The sequence below is a fragment of the Pelodiscus sinensis genome, chromosome 12 (assembly GCF_052426305.1).
Source record: "Pelodiscus sinensis isolate ZL-2025 chromosome 12, ASM5242630v1, whole genome shotgun sequence".
NCBI lineage: Eukaryota > Metazoa > Chordata > Testudines > Trionychidae > Pelodiscus > Pelodiscus sinensis.
The window spans coordinates 13,889,076-13,911,644 of NC_143063.1; the positions used below are offsets into that span (position 1 = coordinate 13,889,076).

Sequence of the window (22,569 nt, forward strand, 5' to 3'; positions counted from 1 at the left end):
TTTGGGTTGGGGGCTTCAGACCCACAGAAAAATCAGTTGGGGGCTGCACATAAATGAGAAGCAAACCCCTCCTCCCATTGACGTGCCCCCAACTGAGAAGGAGAAAGACATTCCACACACACCAGAGTCTTGGGAGACCCAGACTAGTAGTAGATGTTGTGTGCTCCAGTCCCATAGGGAAATGGGGCATGGCTGAAGCACCAGCACAGGCTCGCCAATGCTGGGGGGGAGCCCCAAGCCTCAGGGGCCAGATCCAGGCACGCCGAGAGCCACATCCAGCACCGTGGCCTCAGGTTCCCCTTCCCTGGTATAACCCATTGGGAAAACTGAAAGTTGAGAGGCTAGTAACCTCTCAAAGAGGGGTGTATCAGGGACTGCCCTTTCTTCTCCAGCAGCTGATACTTTGTGATTGGTGTAATGAAAGGAAACTTATGGCCACCATGTACCATCAAGTATTGGACGGGAACAATATATAAAAGGTAGGAGGAGATCTTAGTGTATCTGTGATGCTCCTCCTAAACTGTCCCCTAGGATTTAGCAAACAGTTGAAACTCTGTAAATAAATCTTTATTTTTTAAAAAAGCTGAAGTGAACATAAACAAGAAAAGGCTGAGAAAGCACCTCTTCCACCCTCAGTCATTTGGAAACCATGCTGTCCTCCAGGAAGATGCATTGTTCTTTGCAAACATGGCTGCCTGGGGGTGTAATATTGTAGGGGATCAAATTGTATGCAGCTTGCTGAGGTCTGTTGGGTACCTGTTAACAGCTAAAATCTGTAGACCAGCTCCATGACAGCAATGGTTGTGCTCTGGCCAAAGACAAAAGCTCCACAGAAGATAGAGATAACACCCCATGCAATCAAACACGACCTAGAAATGAGAAGAACCGTTCATTAGGCCTCTATTCAAGGGTTCCATTTCCTAGGAGAAGGCGGATTTAAAAATAAGTGTTTCCATAACTGCACCTTTTCACCCAGTCATTGCCTAGATGAGAAGTAGACTTGTGTTCATTGAGATCTTGATTTTGAAAACCATTAAAACACCCCTGATATCCTAATTGTAATGCTTCTCATGCTGAACTAGATATTGAGGTGGTTCTGTGACTGAATTCAGCCTTAATACCTTATTCTACGGGACTGTTGCCCAATAACACCTAATTAAATGGTTAAAATGGCAGCAATTTTTAAATGGCAGTGGATGAGAGGAGACAGACTTTTATGGGTGCCCGCTACAAATTAATTAAGCCTCATTTCTCTGCCTTTTCATACTGAATCTTATAGAGTTCCAGCCACGATTTGAAGCAGAGGGGTGCTGGACCCTGTAATTCCTGCCCCCCTCTCTGCTAAAGAGTGGTTATCAGAAAAGACAGCCCTTGCTGGGGAACGCAGACACACAGCCAGTCAAACAAAAATTACGTTTACTTCTGTTATCCCTTGGAGCCCAGACCTTTGAGGGGATGAGCTAAGGTCAGTTTCCTCCTATGAAGTGAGAAACTGTTGAGTGTCTGCAATCAGAACGCTGGTATGGGTGCACAGGTCATAAAGAACCCAGCTTGACTTTCAGGGTTGAGGTAGAACTTCTGGATAGGACATGTGTTTAGTAGCCAAGGAGAAACAAAAGAGCATGTCATTTACACAGAGTCAAACCATACTTCTGCGAGACAAGCAGCTCATTTTGCACAAAATAGTTGCAAGGCTCTTACATCTGAGAAATTGCCAGTGCAGCCTCTACTCCACGGGCCCTGCTGAAGAATAATTTTCTTTTGAGTTTTCTCCTGTTTCCCCACTTGTCAATATGGCTATATCATTAAATTAAACTAGCTTAGCTTTGCCAGTTAAGTGACACACTTTTTTTCTTAGCCCCATGATCCATCTTCCTAAACAAAGGAAAAATCTTTCATGCTTTTAACATTTTATTCAAATTCCGTAACAGTACTACATGAGTAACAAAGAGAAGCTACACACTGAAAGTCTCAGAGGGTACGTCTACACTACAGCGCTAATTCGAACTAACTTAGTTCGAATTAGTTAATTCGAACTAAGCTAATTTGAACTAACGGATCCAGACTAAAAAACTAGTTCGAATTAGCGTTTTGCTAATTCGAACTAGCATGTCCACATTAAATGGACCCTGAACCGGGCTTAAGGATGGCCGGAAGCAGTGCCGGCAGGGCATCAGAGGAGGACTTAGAGCGTGGAGATGCTTTCTCAGGCTAGCCGAGGGCTGTGCTTAAAGGGTCCCGACCCCCACCCCGGACAGACAGTTCTCAGGGGTGCCCCGCTTGCAAAGCAGTCCTGGCTTGGAGTGCCCGGACTACCCACACTGGGCACATCACACCGCTCAGCCATCAGCCCGGCTGCAATTGCCGCAGGCTGCCATCTGGGGAGAGGGGCTAATTGGGGGGCTGCAGGAGAGCTTCCATCCCCAGAAGCCCGCAGAGCCAGCCTAGTCCTCCCCATCGGAGGCTCGTACCCCATTCCTCCCTCACCTCCTTCCACTTACCCTTCCCTAGCCCCTGTTCTTGATGTACAAAATAAAGATAACGTGTCTTCCAAAATGGAATCTGTCTTTATTGAACAAAACTGGGGGAGACCGGGAAAAGGAGGTGGGAGAGGGGAAGAGAGAGGCTGGGAGAGGGGAGGGCAACTAAAATGATCAGAGGTTGGGAACAGGTCCCATATGAAGAGAGACTAAAGAGACTGGGACTTTTCAGCTTAGAAAAGAGGAGACGGAGAGCGGACAGTATAGAGGTCTCTAAAAGTATATGTGGTGTGGAGAGGGTGCATAAAGAAAAGTTCTTCGTTAGTTCCCATAATAGAAGGACTAGAGGACACCAAAGGAATGGAATGGGTAGCAGGCTTCAAACTAGTAACAGAAAGTTCTTCTTCACAAAGCAAAGAGTCAACCTGTGGAAATCCTTGCTGCAGGAGGCTGTGAAGGCTACAACTAGAACAGAGTTTAAAGAGAAGTGAGATAAAATGATGGAGGTTGGGTCCATGGAGTGGTATTAGCCAGGGGGTAGGAATGGTGTTCCTGCCCAAGGCTTGTGGAAGGCTGGAGAGGGATGGCACGAGACAAATGGCTTGGTCACTGTCTTTGGTCCATCCCCTCCAGGGTCCCTAGGGTTGGCCGCTATCGGCAGACAGGCTACTGGGCTAGATGGACCGTTGATCTGACCCAGGACGGCCATTGTAAGTTCAGGGCTCAGGGTCGGGGGTCTCACTGGACCCCCTTGATTCTCTTGCACACCTGCTCCTGGGTGGCCAGGCTGGCAGCTCTCCTGCCCCAGCTGGCCACTTTCCTGTGCCAAGTGCGGAGATCGTGGATGAGATCCATGATGTCTGCACTAGCCCAGGCGGGTGCCCGCCTAGTGCGGTCCCGGGCAAGCTCACGGGAGCCGCCAGCCTGGTCCCGGGAAGAGGGGGAGGGCTGGGGGGCATTGGGTGGCTGGCTCGATCCGTGCCAGGTGCAGGGTCTGCTGCCTGGGTGCTGGCAGGCTTGCACTGGCACGGGCACCATAGCCAGCCCGTGCCCCTTTAAGGGGTCCGGGGCCGGGAGGGGGGCAGACGAGTTTCCCTGGTGTTGGCCAGAGAGGCCACCAGGGAAACCTGGGGAGGGCTAGCCTCCCAGTAGTTTGAATTAAGGGGTTACACACCCCTTAATTTGAACTAGCTAGTTCGAACTAGGCTTAATCCTCATAAAATGAGTTTTTCCTAGTTCGAACTAAGCGCTCCGTTAGTTCGAATTAAATTCGAACTAACGGAGCGCTAGTGTAGCGCCTATCAAAGTTAGTTCAAACTAACTTTGTAGTGTAGACATACCCAGAGAGACTATAAAAACATCCTGGTTTGCTTTCAATTTAGTTAAGAATATTTTCTTTGGAAGAGAAATAGGTTTGGGTATAGCTACAAAACTCCAAGATACTGTCTGAAAAACACGTTCACAATACTGATCAGCTGAGTGCATGGTTTTTTTATTGCAAGACAGGAGAAGTTATAATCTGACAACTCCCCTTAAGTGAGCAAGACGGGTTGCTGTCCATCTGAGCAAGTAAGACATGGAAAATTCAGGTTAAGAAACTTACAGTAAAAGATACTTGTGAATTCAGTTGTATCTTGATTTACAGTGACATGTAAACTAGGGATGTAATAGTAACCGTAATAGTTGTACTCAGGCTCCCAGCCCTGCTCCCAGGGAGCTGGCTGCCATCCCATACTGCTAGTTCTGCAGCACAGGGCAGCAGCCAGCAGCACAGGGTAGTAGCTAGCTCCCTGGGAGCAGGGCTGGGAGCTGGCTTAAAAGCTAGCTCCCCAGGAGCAGGGCTGCAGGTGGGAGCTGATATTCACCAAGAGCCGGCTTAAAAGCTAGCTTCCAACATGCACCAGCTCCCAGGGGAGCCAGCTGCCACCCCATGCTGCAGGCTCTGCAGTAGGAAGCTTATACTGTGTAACCACTGAAATTAATGGTTTTTTAATTGCTTTAATGTAAACCAGTCTTTAAGGAAGAAATTCAGCTTGGTGCAGAAAGCCAAGGCACCACTTATACACCATTTAATTTGGTGGGGGCTTTACATGTGACTTGTGCTGGCTCTTTCCTTAGGAAGGAACTGAAGGACTAGAGGCCCAATCACTTCCCTCCATCCCAAATATGGTACCTGAGGGAGCTGAACCCATGAATTCCTGCATCAGAATTGGGTACCACAGGGCTAAATCAACCGGGCATCTGCAACAGGGTAAAAGAACCGATTCCTCTACAGCTTTTCTTAAAGGCAACTGCTACTTCACAAACCCTTTCTCCCACCCAGCCAAAGCCCATTAACAGATTACAGCGTGGGGTAGTTCATATGAGCTTTGGATAGGAGGGAATTGCATCCTGCCCTCCTTATCCAGAAGTATAAAGAGTTAAATAGTATAAAAATCGCCTTGGTAAGAACGAAGAGGACCTGGGGTGAGGGGAGCGGAGGAAGCAGACCCATTGCCAGGTAACAGATGACAAGCTAAAGGCAAAGGCCATGCTGTTTGCCAAGAATGGGGGCTGCTGTTACCTGTCAGATTCTCAACTCCTATTGATTTCACCTAACTCCTATTGATTTCAATGGGAGTTACACACCTAAATACCTTTGAGGATCTAGGCCAAAGGGCCCAATTCTGTCATGCTTGGTCATGTTGACTAAGGCCACACTATGCAAGTATAGTTCCAGCGGTGTCATTTACCTCTACATGCCTCTGTCTCTCATGTAAGAATAGGAGAAATAAACCCACCCTTTTAAAGTATTTACAAGGGTGAAGGCGACAGAATTGGGCCCTTATTATTTTCAATGAATCTGAATTTAGGTGATGGGTCTGACTGAAAAATGCATTATAAATGCTTAGGCTGTCAGCACTCTGGAATAATCATATGCCAAAATAAACACAGAAACTCTGCCTGCTTGTTCATGAATTGGAAATTAATCTGCCTGTTTCCCTGCCTTCTGGGCCTTATAAATTAAGGCATTCCATTTGCAATTCAAATAAAAAAATATATTAAAATTCCTTACTAATAGCTAGAGCTAGGTGAATATGAGAGCAATATTCATTTCAATAAAACTCCACACCTGCTTTCACTGGATTTGTGACACTTATTTGCCATGTACACATAACAGTTTTTAAAGTAAGATTGCAGAAAAAGGTCTCATGAGCAAACAAATAAGTCCCCATGGCTATCTGAGCAGCTCTTCTATTTCTCAGGGAGCAGAACCCCCACCATGTGGCTTAGGAGACTAGTTACACACCGCATAGTGAAGGGTCTACAATTAATGTCTGTAAAAAAAGGAAATAAAAATCTGACTGCAGAATTTAATAGGAAAGCCAGCTAAAGTTGCCTAATTTGTCAAATTATTCACTAATAGTTTGTCTAGCTCTACCGGCACCTCAGATTACAATCTGAAATATTTAAAATGAATTTCTTACCATTCAAATTGTTTCAAAAGTCTTTTACACAGCAAAATTAGACTGACTGTCCCCCTCTCTCTCAGCACAATACTTTTTGAGTTTCCAACAGGAAGGGAAAATTATATTTACACAACACACACACAGACTCTCTTCTCTCTCTTTGGCTTTAACTACTATGATTTAGTCCCTTTAAATGTGCTATTTGATTTCACATTCTGAGACTGCAAGAGCCTTGCAATGGATTTTAGAAAGGAAAAAGGACACAAGTTTTCATGGGCACCTATGATATATGGAAGATGAACAGAGAATGGATGGACCCTGCCCCAGCTTTGAAATGATCAAACAGAACAGATCCACTAATACATCTAGCGCCCTAGAAAAATCTCAGTATTTATATGCATATTCCCAGCTCAATATGGTGTTCTGACACTTACTTTTTTCTTGGTTCGATGGGTTCAGTTTCCATTGCACACAATAGACATAGCCCTACAAATCAAAACAAAAATACTGGCATTGGCCTATAATGTGTGTCATTTAAACATGTTACATTCATTCCCAAATATACCTCCCAATAACGAATGAGAGGACAGTGACAATTTTAGAAGGAACCATGGGTTTTGCTCTCCTTTGTAATTAAGTCTTGGCCCATGGTGGGGTTTCCCCCACGAGTACATTAATTTGTGACTTTTCCATCTAGTCATTATGCTTGCAACAGGAATATTGTGGTGATAATAAAAGTTCTTTCTCTTTTCTTTTTATTAATCTGGTATTGGTTAATTTTTGTGTCCTGGTTTTACTTTAGGGGCTGAGATTTCCAAAGTGACTGGTTTTCTTATCATTACTTGGGTGGTGGCAGCGGATTTTTATCCCAAAATCTAGGTTAAGATTTTGGGGGGAAGTTTTATACCAAAGCCTGGAAAGAGAAGGTTTTGGGGTACTTTTGCAGGCCCCTGCTTCTGCATTTATCATGACAGAGTGGGGAAAAAGCCTTGACATCAACAATTCTGAGAAAGTTTAAAATGAAAGTAAACTGCGCTTCCTGCTATAATGAGTTTTCACACCATCAGAAAAGTAACCCATTTGCTCAGGATGATGGTGACTGAAAACAGCAATGAACGGAGAAACACCATTCTACGCAGTGCCTTTCAAAAGCAGATCTGGCCATTTTCCTTTAAAGAGTCTCCCTCTTGCTGAAGGGTCAAGCCTAGAGCTTTTAACCTGTTCCATTGCATTTTACACCGACTGGCTGTGTCTACACTGGGCCATTTATTCCGGAAAAGCAGCTGCTTTTCCGGAATAAACTGCGAGCTGTCTACACTGGCCTCTTGAATTTCCGGAAAAGCAGTGACAATTTACTGTAAGAAATCAGCTGCTTTTCTGGAAAAACTATGCTGCTTCCGCTCAGGCAAAAGTCCTTTTCCCAGAAAACTGTTCCGGAAAAGGGCCAGTGTAGACAGCACAGTACTCTTTTCTGCAAAAAAGCCCCAGTCACGAAAATGACGATCGGGGCTTTTTTCCGGAAAAGCGCGTCTACATTGGCCATGGACGCTTTTCCGAAAAAAGGGCTTTTCCGGAAAAGCATCCTGCCAATGTAGACGCTCTTTTGCCGGAAATACTAATAACGGAAAACTGTTCCGTTTTAAGCATTTCCGGAAAAAGGTGCCAGTGTAGACACAGCCACTCTGTACATGTAAGGAACTACAGGTAGTCCCCGGGTTACATACAAGATAGGGACTGTAGGTTTGTTCTTAAGTTGAATCTGTATGTAAGTCGGAACTGGCGTCCAGATTCAGCCGCTGCTGAAACTGACCGCCAGTTCTGACTTACATACAGATTCAACTTAAGAACCCCAAGCGTCCCCAAGTCAGCAACTCTGCCTCGGGCTTCCTGTAGTCAGCGCTGGTCAGTTTCAGCAGCGGCTGACTTGAGGACGCCTGGGGCAGAGCAGCTGGGGTGCTGCTGGGTTGCTCCAGTGGCACCGCTCCTCGGCGCTACTGGACCAACCCAGCAGCACCCCAGCTGCTCTGCCCCAGGCGTCCTGATTCAGCCGCTGCTGAAACTGACCAGCAGCGGCTGAATCAGGACGCCTGGGGCAGAGCAGCTGGGGTGCTGCCGGGTTGGTCCAGTAGTGCCCAGAGCGGCGCTCCGGGACAACCAGCAGTGCCCCAGCTGCTCTGCCCCAGGGTCCACAACAAAAGCCTGGTCTGCTGGGGGGGGCACACTAGCTGTGCTCTCCCCCCCAGCAGACCAGGGACACCGGGAGCAAAGCCGCAGCAGCGGCGGGGTCCCGCGCCTCTGAGGCTTTGCCAGAGCAAAGCCTCAGAGGCACGGGAACCCGCCGCTGCTGCGGCTTTGCTCCCAGTGCCCCTGTTCTGCTGGAGACGGTCCCCAGCAGACCAGGGGCACCGGGAGCAGCTTTTCTCGCCCCGGAGGTCGAGGTGGCTGACCGCTGCCTGCGAGCTCCGGGGCAAGAAAGCCCCGTTCGTAAGTGCGGATCCGACATAAGTCGGATCCGCGTAAGTCGGGGACTGCCTGTACACAAGACGCAAGGAAGGCCAGTGACTAATGGATGCACTGATACATTACCAAACAAAATTCGTAAGTATTTATCAGTATCCAAAACTGTCGTATTGCAGGCACATCACAAGATTCTTATCTAAAGGCTACGTTAAAGAGTGTATGGATTCCAGAGCCTTTCAGTCTTGCTCTTTGCTTAAGGACTAGGTCCAAGCAGAAAGGCAAACTTAAAAATCCATCATCTTCCAGCTAAGAACACCCAGATTAAAAAGAGCCCAGATGAAATGTCGAAGGGGAGATGAGGTTGGGCTTTGTTTGTTTAAAAGGCAAATGGTGGAGTTCTCAAAGAGAACTTCCGCATAGACCCCCCAGTGCACTTGATCAGAGAAAAATCTGAGCAGAAGCCATACCTCAGTATCAGAGGAAATTAATTCACAAAAAGGGTTTTCATCCTAGAGCCTCAAAACATAAGCAGTAAGTTTAGCAGCCATGCTAATTAACAATAACTAACACAGCAAACTGTCCCCCAGCTCAGTTCCTGAATCTGAATACACAGACGTCTATTAACCAGTACGTGCCTGGAAAGATGAAGATGAAGAACGCGCTGATGCCACCAATAATACCGATGACCTCGCTGATGTCAGGGACAAACAGAGCAATAACAAGCGTCACTATGATCCACGTGATAGTCAGCATGATCCTTGTCCACCTCTCATAAGGCTCCATGAGCATGACAGACCTGCACTTGTCATTCCAGCAGGCATCCTGTAGGACAGATCTATCAGACACAGCCAGGTTACACATAGCACCTTGTCTACTCCTCTGCTGGGTTCAAAACATATTGCACTTGTGTCTGCCAATTCAACAGTCAATCATGTAGTGTTACATGGTCTTTCTTGTGTCTCAAGCTGCTGGCTGTTCTTCACAGCTAAACACATCATCACAGATCCACTAAGAGAGGGCTGGAATGTACTCTTTGACCAATACTTTCACCACGGCAGGTGGAAAACACATGACAGACACATGGACCTATACCACCTCCCACACGCTCACTGCTGCCACTTGCCAAGCATCTCTGTGCACAGGCTGCTTTCCTTGGCACACTCCACCAGAGCAGAGAGACAAAATGGGCCTAGAAGTTCCTGCCCCTGCACGAAGGCCAGAGACAACCTACTATTTGTATTACAGAAGCACCTAGTGTCTCAGGGATCAGCGAGTTAGACTCCCCTCAGCTTTGTTACAGTGAGGGGAAGATACCTCCCTGCTAAGAATCTCATGCCCCTCAAGACATCCTTCCTTTTCCTTTCCACAAGATCCCTTCCACTAGCCTCTTTTGATTTCCCAGCTTAGCCACCCACATGCCCTTCTCAAAGGTGGCTAGACCACGTGTTCTTTCCCACAGTCTCAGACAACTTCTGCCATTGATCACTTTTGGTGAGGTGTCACAGGGTGGGACTCATTGCCACAGCGCCTCCTGCTGTTCACTCTGGGAATTAGCTCCTCAACCCTGGAGCACACCCTTCTGGCCAGTGTCTCACTTGCTGTTACCTTTTATCCTCCACCACTTTATGTTAGGACCCACGTCCCTCCCAGACTGTGGTGCCCTCCTCTTTGGGTACTGCTCTGCTGCAGTGCCCCCACACTCTGGAGTCCTCCCCCTCAGGGAGACCCCAACCCCTTATGTCCACCTTGCCTCAGTGACCCTGCTGCCAGTCTTCATCTAACCCTCTACCTCAGGGGCAAACTGCAGTCTGAAATGGCCACTCATCATAGACAAGGGGTGTGGAGCTGCTGCCTTCTCCTGCCCTAGCTGCCTCCCTGCAGTCCTAGAAGCATCAGGCCTTGTCTTGGGACCTGCAGCCTGGGAGTTTACCTGGCCAGAGCTTCCCCAGCTCTGCCTGCCTTTCCACAGCCCTGCTCTGAGTCAGGAAGCCTCTATGGGTATGTCTACATTACAGAGTTAGTTTGAACTAACAGACGTTAGTTCGAACTAACTTTCATAGGCGCTACACTAGCACTCCGCTCGTTCGAACTTAATTCGAACTAGCGGAGTGCTTAGTTCGAACTAGGAAAACCTCATTTTACGAGGATTAAGCCTAGTTCGAACTAGCTAGTTCGAATTAAGGGGTGTGTAGCCCCTTAATTCGAACTAGTGGGAGGCTAGCCCTCCCCAGGTTTCCCTGGTGGCCACTCTGGCCAACACCAGGGAAACTCTATTGCCCTCCTCCCACCCCCGGACCCCTTAAAGGGGCACGGGCTGGCTACGGTGCCCGTGCCAGGTGCAAGCCTGCCAGCATCCAGCCAGCAGACCCTGCATCTGGCACAGATCGAGCCACCCACCCGATGCCCCCCAGCCCTCCCCCTCTTCCCGGGACCAGGCTGGCGGCTCCCGGGAGCTTGCCCGGGACCGCAAGAGGCGGGCACCCGCCTGGTCTAGAGCGGACATCGTGGACCTCATCCACGATCTCCGCACTAGGCACAGGAAAGTGGCCGTCTAGGGCAGGAGAGCTGCCAGCCTGGCCACCCAGGAGCAGGTGTGCATAAAAATCAAGGGGGTCCCTGAGACCCCCGACCCTGAGCCCTGAGCTTACACTGGCCGTCCTAGGTCAGACCAAAGGTCCATCTAGCCCAGTAGCCTGTCTGCCGACAGTGGCCAACCCTAGGGACTCTGGAGGAGATGGACCGAAGACAGTGACCAAGCCATTTGTCTCGTGCCATCCCTCTCCAGCCTTCCACAAACCTAGGCAGGGACACCACTCCTACCCTTTGGCTAATAGCACTCCATGGACCCAACCTCCATGACTTGATCTCACTTCCCTTTAAACTCTGTTCTAGTTGTAGCCTTCACAGGCTCCTGCAGCAAGGAGTTCCACAGGTTGACTCTTTGCTTTGTGAAGAACTTTCTGTTACTAGTTTGAAGCCTGCTACCCATTCCATTCCTTTGGTGTCCTCTAGTCCTTCTTTATGGGAACTAATGAAGAACTTTTCTGTATGCACCCTCTCCACCCAACTCCTGCTTTTAGAGACCTCTATCCTGTCCCCCCTCCGTCTCCTCTTTTCTAAGCTGAAAAGTCCCAGTCTCTTTAGCCTCTCTTTATATGGGACCTGTTCCCAACCTCTGATCATTGTAGTTGCCCTCCCCTCTCCCATACTCTCTCTTCCCCTCTCCCACCTCCTTTTTCCAGTCTCCCCCAGTTTTGTTCAATAAAGACAGATTCCATTTTTGAACACAATTGTCCTTTATTTTGTACATCAAGAAAAGGGGTTAGGGAAGGGTAAGTGGAAGGAGGTGAGGGAGGAATGGGGTACGTGTCCCCGATGGGGAGGACTGGGCTGGCTCTGCGGGCTTCTGGGGGTGGAAGCTCTCCTGCACCCCCCCAATTACCCCCTTTCCCCAGATGGCAGCCTGCGGCAAGTGCAGCCGGGCTGATGGCCAAGTGCTGTGATGTGCCCAGTGTGGGCACTCCGGGCACTCCAAGCCAGGACTGGTTTTCAAGCAGGGCACCCCTGAGAACTGTCTGTCCGGGGTGGGGGTCGGGACCCTTTAAGCGCAGCCCTCGGCTAGCCTGAGGCAGCAGCTCCACGCTCTAAGTCCTCCTCTGATGCCCTGCCGGCACTGCTTCCGGCCATCCTTAAGCCCGGTTCAGGGTCCACTTTATGTGGACATGCTAGTTCGAATTAGCAAAACGCTAATTCAAACTAGTTTTTAGTTCTAGACGCGTTAGTTCGAATTAGCGCTGTAGTGTAGACGTACCCTATCTTCCCTGGAAGCTAGGTCCCTCCTGCTCCACTGCTGCAGCAAGTGTGAGTGACTCCGCCCCTTGAAGAGCCCTTATTTATACAGCCTCAGCTGGGCTCTAATTGGCTGGTTTTGCCTCAGCTGTGGGCTCCACTGCTCCTGCCCTCTTCCCAGGGCTGGGTTTTAAGCCTGAAAGGGCCAGTGTGTGGCAGATGCCCTGTCACATGCACCCCTCCTTAGAATCACCACCCCTGGGACTAGGGGAGTTTTGTAGCCTACACTAGTCACCGGTGCCCCTCTAGAGCCCCTCACTTCTCTTCCATTTCCTTCAGTGTCTCATGAAGGCGGCCATTCTCCACCATTACCACCCCGTTCATCCAGCCCACTGTAGGCCTCTGTTATACTCTGGGCCTTCTCCGCTGCTGCCAGCCACACATGCCAGCCCCAGCTGGATCCTAACTGGCTGTATCTGCCTCAGCTGTGCACTCCACTGCTTCTTCCCTTCCCAAGGCTGGGTTTTGAACCGTTAAAGGGCCAGTTCAGGGCAAACCCCCCAGCCACAAGTGGTCCTCATTGCCTTCCAGGCAGTGACTACTCTCTGTATGAACCTTCTTCACTCTTACGCTATTATCCTCACAGACCTAACCCTTTCCTGACTGTCTTCCTTCATCACTGTGCATGGACATCCAGTCGACAGCAGATTTTCAGCCACCCCCATTAAGGTCTTTGCTCAGGCATTCACTCTAAATCAACTCATGGTCATATGAGCATTGCAGATTAAGGGATCTGGAGGAGACTAGAATGCATTTTGCCTTTAGTAATGCCTCTTTCCAAATCTACATCACTGACATCTGCCACCTTGGCGGCATAGGCCCATTCCTAAACATTCAGTAGCCTTGAACAACTGCAGCCTCTCCCTGTCTTACCTTCCCAGCAGCAGCACAATTGGATAGATTGTAATGATGGAGATGCCAAACAGTAATCGGGCTATGGTGATGACCACATCATTTCCTGGGTATGACATCAGGATATCAGCAGCAACATCAGCACCAAAGGTTAAATAGCCATAAAGCCCTAGAAAGGAAGCAGCAAAGATCATAGGCATTAAACGTGGTGTTAAGCTACAGTCCTGAGAACATTTGGGGAGGAGTTTGGAAGAGAAATGAGAGAAAAAGTTTAAATTAATGGGTGTTGCTTATAATAGCATTGCCTATTATTAAGACTGTCCACATATCCCATATAAAAATCTGCTTATAACTTCACAAAGCTTTGTTCATTTGTGCTGAAATTTTATATGCTGGTTGTCTGCCTCAGACTGATTTGGTGGTGGGGTGGGGTGTAAAAGATTTGAAAGAATGGCTGGTGGTGCTTTCTAAAGAGCTATTCTGTTAAGTGAGTACCATCCATTCAGTGCACTGAGGCTGGGATTGTGTGGAAAATATAACCAGCAGTTACATAACTGAAGTCTGTATTAGAATGCATATGCAACAGTAAGGCAAACCACGATTATGCAGGCAAACTTAATTCTGGCATTTCATAATTTCTGATCACTTGACTTTGCAACTGTAATAACGTTATTTTAAAATAGGTTGTGTTGGTATTTATCACTTAGTGAGAGGAAGTCTTTAAGGAGGACTAATTTCTAAAATTTCCTTGCCAAATGACTCCAACCTATAGCAGCTGAGTTATAAAGAGTTGAAGCAGTCATCAGTCAAACAATTTAAGGCATCCTAAGCAGGATTAGCTGATATCAAGCTAATACACGTTTCACATTGTATTAATAGGCTGGGGACCAACTGGCTAAGCAGCAGTTCAGCAGAAAAGGACCTGGAGATTGCAGTGGATGAGAAGCTGGATATAAGTCAACAGTTGCCCTTGTAGCCAAAGAAGGCTAACAGCATACAGGAGTGTATTAGTAGGAGCACTGCCAGCAGAACTAGGGAAGTGATTATTCCCCTTTATTCGGCACTGGTGATGCCACCTCTGGAGTATTGCATCCAATTCTCGGCCCCGTTACAGAAAATATGTGGACAAATTAGAGACAGCCCAGCAGAAGGCAATGAAAATGATGAGAGGGCTGGAGCACATGACTTATGAGGAGAGGCTGAGGCATTTGGACTTATTTAGTCTGCAGAAGAGAAGAGTGAGGGGGGATTTGGTAGCAGCCTTCAACTTCCTGAAGGGAGGTTCCAAAGAGGATGGAGAGAGGCCGTTCTCAGTGGTGACAGAACAAGGAGCAATGGTCTCAAATTGCAGTGGGGGAGGTCTAGGTTGGATATTAGGAAAAACTATTTCACTACCTAGGGAAGTGGTGGAATCTCCATCCCTAGAAGTTTTTAAGTCTCAGCTTGACAAAGCCCTGGCTGGGATGGTTTAGTTGGGATTGGTCCTGCTTTTGGCAGAGGGTTGGACTTGATGACCTCCTGAGGTCTCTTCCACCCCTAGGATTCTATGAACATGGACTAATATGAAGTCATTGTCCACTGTCAATAAGGCCTAACCCTGCAGTGTGGTTTCTGAGTGAGAGAAGAAGGGGTGAACGTTTCAGCAGGTTAAAATATGGTGAAGGGGAGGGGCTACCTGTAAGAGAATAAATTAACAGGCAGAAGAGCATGGACAGCCCAGACACCATGATCCAAAGGGAGAGCTTCTTGTTATGCATACTGCTGTAAATGGCAATGCAGGCTTCATGACACTGAAATACATGAGAACACCACACACATATTAGGAGGTGAAGGTTGGAGGAAACGCCTCAGATCCCTCTTGCCACATGAACTACAAGCTATCCGCTCATATTCCCTCTGTCCACATCAACCTTCCCCCCAAACCTTCCCCTGCAGCCTCCTGCTCCCATACACAGCCACTCAGATTACTGGGGTGTTTCCTGAGTCCCATCCGGAGACAGAGCTCAGCACCCCTCCAGTGATTCCCTAGAGTCACAAAACAAAAGGCTTCCTTCCTGCTTCCAGGAGGACAGAGGAGGATGTTCTCTGCCTCTGGAAGGGGCCACACACACCCCGTGCAGGGCCAGGAGGAGGAGAACTGACAGAACCTGTAGTTCTTGTTAGCCCCACCTCCTCCATGGGACAGGTACTGAGCCAAGCAGCTAAACTGTGATGGAACTGAGGGAGGGAGTGGCTCTGATCCGGGTTCCACTGGTTCTGCCAGCTTTGAAACCAGAGCAGAACACAGATCCAAATCCTCATTCTGCTCTAACCCTCTGGCTCATTCTGGGCCCCTGTATCAGGTGGCCCCATTAACTCTACAGCTTAGAGAAAGAGATGCCCATTACTGGAAGGTCCTTAAATCAAACCCCTCTTCCCAACACTCACTAATAAAGGACACAGCTCAATGTTGAGATCTTGTCTGCACTGGAAAGGGATGCATACTGCACTCCCTAAACAACCAGGGTGAAATCCTGGGTCCATGGAAGGAAGTCAAAGGGAGTTTTGCTATGGACTTCCCTGGCACCAGGATTTCACCCCAGACACAGTGGTGTCTCTGCTTGTTCCGTGTTCTGGTCAAGAATCCAGAGGGGTGAAAGCTTCTGCGAAGGCAGCTGTAGTAGAAAGCCCCTGGACTCGCCCATGGAAAAGAATAATTGAAATCCAAGTAGCTGTTACCTGAAATCCAAAACATATTGTTGGGATGACACTGAACATGGAAGCCAGGGAAGACACCCTGCAAGATTGAGAGAGGAAGGGGAAGACAGGTGATCAGTTTAGCTGAAGAAAAAGAAGTCCCGAGGGCTAGAAGAGAAATACATTTCACAGTCCTGCCTGGTACCACAGCCCAAAGGGGCCCCCAGGAGAGTAACTCCACAGCACAACTTCTGATGGCTATTCCAAACTGAGGCACCCATTTCCACCACAGACAATTCAGCTTCCATTCCTCTAACAGACTGCGTTCCCAGAGCCCCAGGCTTCCAGGACGGAGTCAGTTGCAGGATTGGGGCCTTAGCTGCGGGAACCGTTACCCATCAACAGTCCCACACATTCAACAATGAAAGCCCCAACACAGAGAGTGCTCCTACAGTCACTCCTGTTTTACAACCTGAGCTGAACCATCTCCTCAACAGCTTTCATAGTGGTAGAGGCCGAAAGCCATGAGCCCCCTGCCTTGGCCAGGGCTCTCATTCTCATTAATGCTAGTTCAGCTCTACTGCTGTTGGCCCCACGGGAAACTCTTTTGCTAGAATTGCCTAGTGTAGACAAGGCCCTGGAGTCTGTCAGGGCTGACAGGTCTGGAATTAAGAAAGCGGAAAGAGCCTCCTATGGGGTAATTTTTTGTGGAGTGAGTGAGGGGCACTTTCAGGCCTTCTTGATTTAGCAGAATGAAGCAAAATAAATAAGAAAAAGCCCCATGCACCAGCACTTCTGAAGCCCACATAACTGTGACATACCCTTAAATACACACTTCTCCCAATACCCAAGAATTCATCATCTTCCAGTGATGCCCACACGCCTCAAGTATCCCAATGGCTCCAAACCCTTAGTAATAATGTCTCCCTAGCACTAGAAATAGAAGGCCAGACCATCTGCAAAGCTCAATTGAAGTTGTGCATGTGGCACTGATTTAGGCCAGGTGAGGATCTGACCCTGAAATTATTATTTTATGCAAACTAAGCCCTTGTATAAGCAAACTTACAGTCACTTCTCTGTGGTCCACATGAAGTATCTGCTGGGCCCCAATATATATAACCCCTGTTTACATCTCAGTCTAGCAGCCACAAAAGGGATCCTACACTATTCACCAGGCAATGACACTGGTTGCTTAGACTTGTTTCAAAGACAGCAGCATGCACTTGTTGGATTCGTTTTAGAGGCAGGGAAAGCCAAGCATTAGGCTGAGGTGCACATTGGCACCTCCAGGCATGACTGTAGCTGCCTGGCCATTTATTTTAACGCCAGCAGATCCAGGACTCCTCCAGGACGTAGCATAGCCTGGCAAGCCAAGGGGGAGAAATACAAAGGAAGAAAACACAAGCAGGCTTTTCAGCAGTTTTAACAGCCTAGAACCAGTCCTGAACTCCCAGCACACTTGCATTAGCATCCTAAGTGCCACTAAGCACATTTGTCACCTGGGTTAGGTGCCAAGTCAAGGACCCTTGTGTGTGATAAAGGTAGCACCATACCTACCTTGTGGAATAATGGTGCTCATGCATGGTAACGCGGTCCGTTCTTAGGTAGTATTTTATTATAATAACCAGGGTCAGATAGCAAGCAGCCAAGGTGCCTAAAATACTAAAACAAAGGTATGGAGAGGGAAAGTGTTAAGCTTTTATCATATAGAATGAAGAGTCCGTTGTGCTATTGGCAGGTGTCATGTTCAATGAGTGTGCGGTACAAGCCTATCAGAGACTATACTAGGATTTTGGAAGGGCAACAACCTGGTAACCCACTGGCACTGTTAAAATATTTTGCATCTACCTGTTCACAGAGAGAAGCTTTTATGCTCTTTACTGGACTCTGGGGCCGAGTCGCCTCTCTCACTTAGAGCACACTCGTGTGGCTCCTTTGGATTTGATTCCAATTTACACAGGGCAAACACAGTCATGCTCTAGGCCATGAACATGTGTTTTGTGCTACTCGCCACTTCTTAGCTTTGCAGAGACTGTAGATACAGGAATGAGCTCACCTGCCACTGAAATGCAGCCTCCTCTGGAGTGGAATAAGAGAGACCAGCCATACTATCCCAAAGTTTGGGAGAATGAAAGGGAAAGGTGGAACTGCAGGGTTTTAGGTAGCAAGAAAATTACCCAAGATTCAGTTTGGCCAAGACACAAATTTAGCACCCTTAGTCCTCGGAGATGGCTATAAGAACATAAGAATGGCCATATTGGGTCAGACCAAAGGTCCATCTAGCCCAGTACCCTGTCTGCCGACAGTGGCCAATGCCAGGTGCCCCAGAGGGAGTGAATCGAACAGGTAATGATCAAGCGATCTCTCTCCTGCCATCCATCTCCACCCTCTGACAAACAAAGACTAGGGACACCATTCCTTACCCATACTGGCTAATAGCCATGAATGGACTTAACTTCCATGAATTTATCTAGTTCTCTTTTAAACCCTGTTATAGTCCTAGCCTCCACACCTTCCTCAGGCAAGGAGTTCCACAGATTGACTATGTGCTGTGTGAAGAAGAACTTCCTTTTATTTGTTTTAAACCTGCTGCCCATTAGTTTCATTTGGTGGCCCCATGTTCTTATATTATGGGAACAAGTAAATAACTTTTCCTTATTCACTTTCTCCACACCACTCATGATTTTATAGACCTCTATCATATCCCCCCTTAGGCTCCTGTTTTCCAAGCTGAAAAGTCCTAGTCTTTTTAATCTCACCTCAATGGGACCCGTTCCCAACCCCTAATCATTTTAGTTGCCCTTCTCTGAACCTTTTCTAATGCCAGATTCTTTTTTATGTGAATGTGTTTCATCTGATCTGGCCCATATTTTAGCCTCTTCTATCCTCTCCTCCTGTCTAACAGCTAGAGAATCTCTATGGGATCTGTAGGGTCCTTCAGAAACCTCTAGCCAAGTAAGAGCTGCTGAAAGGACAGACTTCAGCATGTTTACATTTTCGCAGACTCTTCTGTCTATTTTAGGTCACACCCTATCGATTAGGGATTATAGTGATGGATTTTTCTTCTCAGCTTGTTTTCTCAGATCTTCTCTGGCACAAATGAGTCACTTGCTGTACTATATTTACCATGTTCACCAAGAAGCTAACAGTCCCAAGCCAACAAGACCCCAACTAACACCCATGTAGGGCTTCAGCACTGCAGGCTCCTAAGGAGCACACCAAGTCAAAGCACTAGCCCCGATTCAGTACCTGAGGACAGGTGTTTCTGTAGCATGGTCTGGAGCTCACAACCTCTTCACCCACACTGACTGGCGAAGTGGGGGGGATGGGCAGCAAGTGGCAGGGAGTGGTTGTGGCCAGGACTGACAGATTAGATAAAGTCTGAGTTACCACGAAGCTGGGCACATCCTCCTAGCACTAACATTAGCGCCAAGCCTACCTGGTGTATTTCTGGAATGCAATCTCCTTGGGAACAGACAGAGGGAAGATGACGAGGACACACAGGGCAGTCAGGGTGAAGCGATAATCCATATACCAGTGCTGGGGAGGAGAAGGCCCTTCGCCACTCAGAGTTACGTTCGGGTAGAGGGAGTCACATACTGAAGAGGAGAAACGGAAGACGCGGTCAGGGGCAGAATGTGGCCCAAGGCTTAGGAGATCAGCATCAGCTTCTGTTGAGTTGTCCTAGAGATCAACAGTGCCAGAAGTAGAATAGAGCCCCTGGTGCCATGATGCTGGTTGCACACTCAAAAGGGTGCCTAAAGCAGATGGCTCTCTCCACGCCTCTGCCTCTTCTCCTCACCACCATTTGCTCCTCTCCCAGCTAGACAGGGCTTCTCTCTACACCCCCTGAGCCAGTTCCTCCCCACAGCTTGACCTTTAGCCCCACTCACTGCTTACTTCTTTCAGCCAGCAGCTAGCTGAGGGCTCCTCACCACTCCTCACTACTCCCCTCAGAAGCAGGCAGCCCGGGGTGGAGAACAGCCTTCAGCTGCTGGTCTGGGCCAGTGACCTTCCATGCCCCATTGCCCCTGGCCTGCACTTCACTCCATGGACCTCCCCGTTCCCCTGCCATATTCCATTGCCCTCATAGAGGCCCACAAATGTGTGTGGAGCAGGGTCCACAAGAAGTTAATCTGGCCTGGAGGTCAGCAGCAACAGGGCCAGCAAAAGCCAAATAACCCTTTAGGTGCCAAGCACAGAAAGTTCTGCTCGTACTCAGGAATTCAGATCAAGTTTTAACAAAGGGCTCAACGGCTGTTAGAATCACACTTGCAGCATGCAGCCAGTACACACCGTTGGCAGTCCTAGCAGTAACAGCTCATCAGACACTCAGCAGCCTCACCTAGAAACAGGAATTTACAAGCCTGGGAGGGCTTGACTATGGAGAAAATGGCCTTTTGCAAGACAGAAAATTGACATGATGGCTGCCCTTCCTCAAACACCGAGGGAGCAGGATGCACCGAAAACACCCTGCCTCCCTCAAAATTGTCTCTGTGCTGAAATAGTTAATGGCCTATTTTCTCAAAAGTGAATAGTGATATTGGGTGCCTTCCTGGAGACCCTTTAAAGAGGCCAGTTTTTCACAACACAGTCACTCAGCACTTCCCAAAAACCAGGCCTCTTTATGGTGTCTCAAGTTGGGCACCCCCAACCCCAAATTCAGCTCAACACATGTATTTTGGACATTTCGTATATGCCTATTGGACAGTTTACATATATGCAGGAACCCTGAAAGATGCAGACTGCAATAGCTCATGCTATTGGCATGAGTGTGGATGCCTACCTCTGGTTTGGTGTGCCTACAGTCATGGTCAGAACACTTACTTTTTTCCAGCTGATCACCCACAACTCTGAGAAAAGCTACAGAAATCATGAAGAGATTTAAAATGAAGCAGATCTCACAGAGCTTCCCAATGGCGGATCCACAGATTTCTCTGACTACGCCCTGGTATGTGGACTGGGTGCTGATGGACGAGGCATATCCCAGGATCACCAAACCGCTAATTAGGAATATTAAGGAGCCCTGCAGAGATGGAAAGAAAAGTGCAGTGAATTAGCCCTGATCTATACTCTTGTTTTGAAATAACAAGCAGAGCATCCACACTACGAAGCCTGTTATTTTGAAATAATAATTCCTGCTTTCCACGAGGAATAACACGTATTTTGAAATAGTTAATTCGAGATAGTGGTAGTGTGGCTGCTCCACTGCTGCTATTTCAAAATAGCTACTCGCCAGAGACATTCACAGTAATTACTCCCCCGTGCTTCCTGGGGCTCTAAGTCGAGGTAGCGCATCCACATTAAGGGAGCCTGCCTCAGACTAATTTCGAGGTTTTCCTGTAGTGTGGACACGCTATTTCAAAATAGTTATTTTTGGAGTTATTATTTTGAAATAAGTTATTTTGAAATAAGTTATTTTGAAATAATTTCCTAGTGTAGACATGCCCCAAGGCTATGTCTACACTGCAGAGCTATTTTGGGATAACAGAAGTATCCCAAAATAGCTATTCCACGTCTTTTGAGTGCACCTTTTATTATGAAATATAATGGGATTCTGACATCCCGCGACTTTTTCGGCAAACTCCTCCCCTTTTCGAAAAGCTGCTTTTCCTCAAAAAATGAGGTTTACGCAGTTTTTCGGAAAAGGGGAAGTTTGCCAAAAAAGCTGTGTCCCAACTACTTTCACTTTCAAAAGTGAGACTGGAAGAAGATATGCAAATTCCCACAGAATTTGCATGTCTTCTTTCGAATCTTCAGTGTAGTCTAGATGAGCCCCAAGTGTTTACGCTGCTCCTCATTTAACCACTAATGATTAGAGCTGCCCACGTTATGCAGTGGGAAGGCTTTCCTCAAAAGGCCCTAAAAGTTACATGGCAGCTTTGTAGCATAAATATAAAGCAGCTGGTATCCAAGACAAACACATCATGGGCTTTGGCAAGAAGAGGCTTCTTTGTTTTGATTCTTCTAGTAAAGTGAATATCTCTGAATCACCAGCAGCTAGAGAAGCAAAATTCCAGACATCATCAATTTATTATTGTATTGCCATAAAACATAGGTGCCCTTGTCGTCAGGACCCTGCTGAACAAACAGAAAAAAGACCCTTGAGGTAGAAAAATCTAAAGCCGAAGGTATGTCTACTTATGGAACTGGAGCACATTTATTGATGTCAATACTTAGCACCAAGTTTTATAAATCTGAAAGTGCATGTCCTTAGCGCATTCGGTCACATTGGCTCTGTGCTCTAGTTGCTTTTCCTGCACCTCTACCAGGCACTTAATCAGCTCCATTTAACCCCTCTCAGCCTCAACATTTTGCCTTGCGTGTTAGGCTCATGTTCCCTGCATGCTTTCCTGCCCTCTTCTTTGGTGCTTGCAAACATCAGCCCTCGTTCACGTTTGCAAAGGGAGGCGGCGGGTTTGGGGTGAAGGAGCACAGTTGTGCACTGCCAACATGGGGTCACTATGCCCTCCTGTACAGCATACTTGCAAGCTGCAGCCCTCATTTGCCACTTTAACCTGGAGGGGGTGGCAGCGGGTTTAGGGTGGAAAGGCACAGATGTGCCAGTCAGCACAGAGTCATTCCTGTTTTGACACTATATAAATTGAATTTTATTCAATGTGCTTAAGCCAGTATCTCTCCATTTATTATTCACATAATAAGAATAATTTGTTTGTAATATGAAAGTTACATATACACCTCATTGCTATCATCCTCATTCACCTCAATTACCAATCCAAATACCCTTGTTAATTGCTTTTATGAATGTGTATGTCTTAGTAATTTTTATAGAACTTTCCATT

At 47.7% G+C, this 22,569-nt stretch overlaps 1 protein-coding gene across 1 annotated transcript in view; it reads right to left on the minus strand.

Annotated features, from left to right (window-relative positions):
* Window positions 1-551: 551 nt before the first annotated feature.
* The window catches only part of SLC38A8 (solute carrier family 38 member 8), a 28,187-nt gene continuing 6,169 nt past the window's right edge, over window positions 552-22,569 (minus strand). Inside the window, exons 2-10 of the mRNA XM_075940328.2 lie at window positions 20,594-20,792; window positions 19,206-19,365; window positions 17,324-17,428; window positions 15,809-15,866; window positions 14,766-14,880; window positions 13,112-13,259; window positions 9,025-9,224; window positions 6,364-6,415; window positions 552-869 (exon numbers count right to left, since the gene is read on the minus strand). Coding sequence (XP_075796443.2) covers window positions 767-869; window positions 6,364-6,415; window positions 9,025-9,224; window positions 13,112-13,259; window positions 14,766-14,880; window positions 15,809-15,866; window positions 17,324-17,428; window positions 19,206-19,365; window positions 20,594-20,792 — 1,140 coding nt within the window. The 3' untranslated portion in view covers window positions 552-766. The remainder of the gene's footprint in view (window positions 870-6,363; window positions 6,416-9,024; window positions 9,225-13,111; window positions 13,260-14,765; window positions 14,881-15,808; window positions 15,867-17,323; window positions 17,429-19,205; window positions 19,366-20,593; window positions 20,793-22,569) is intronic.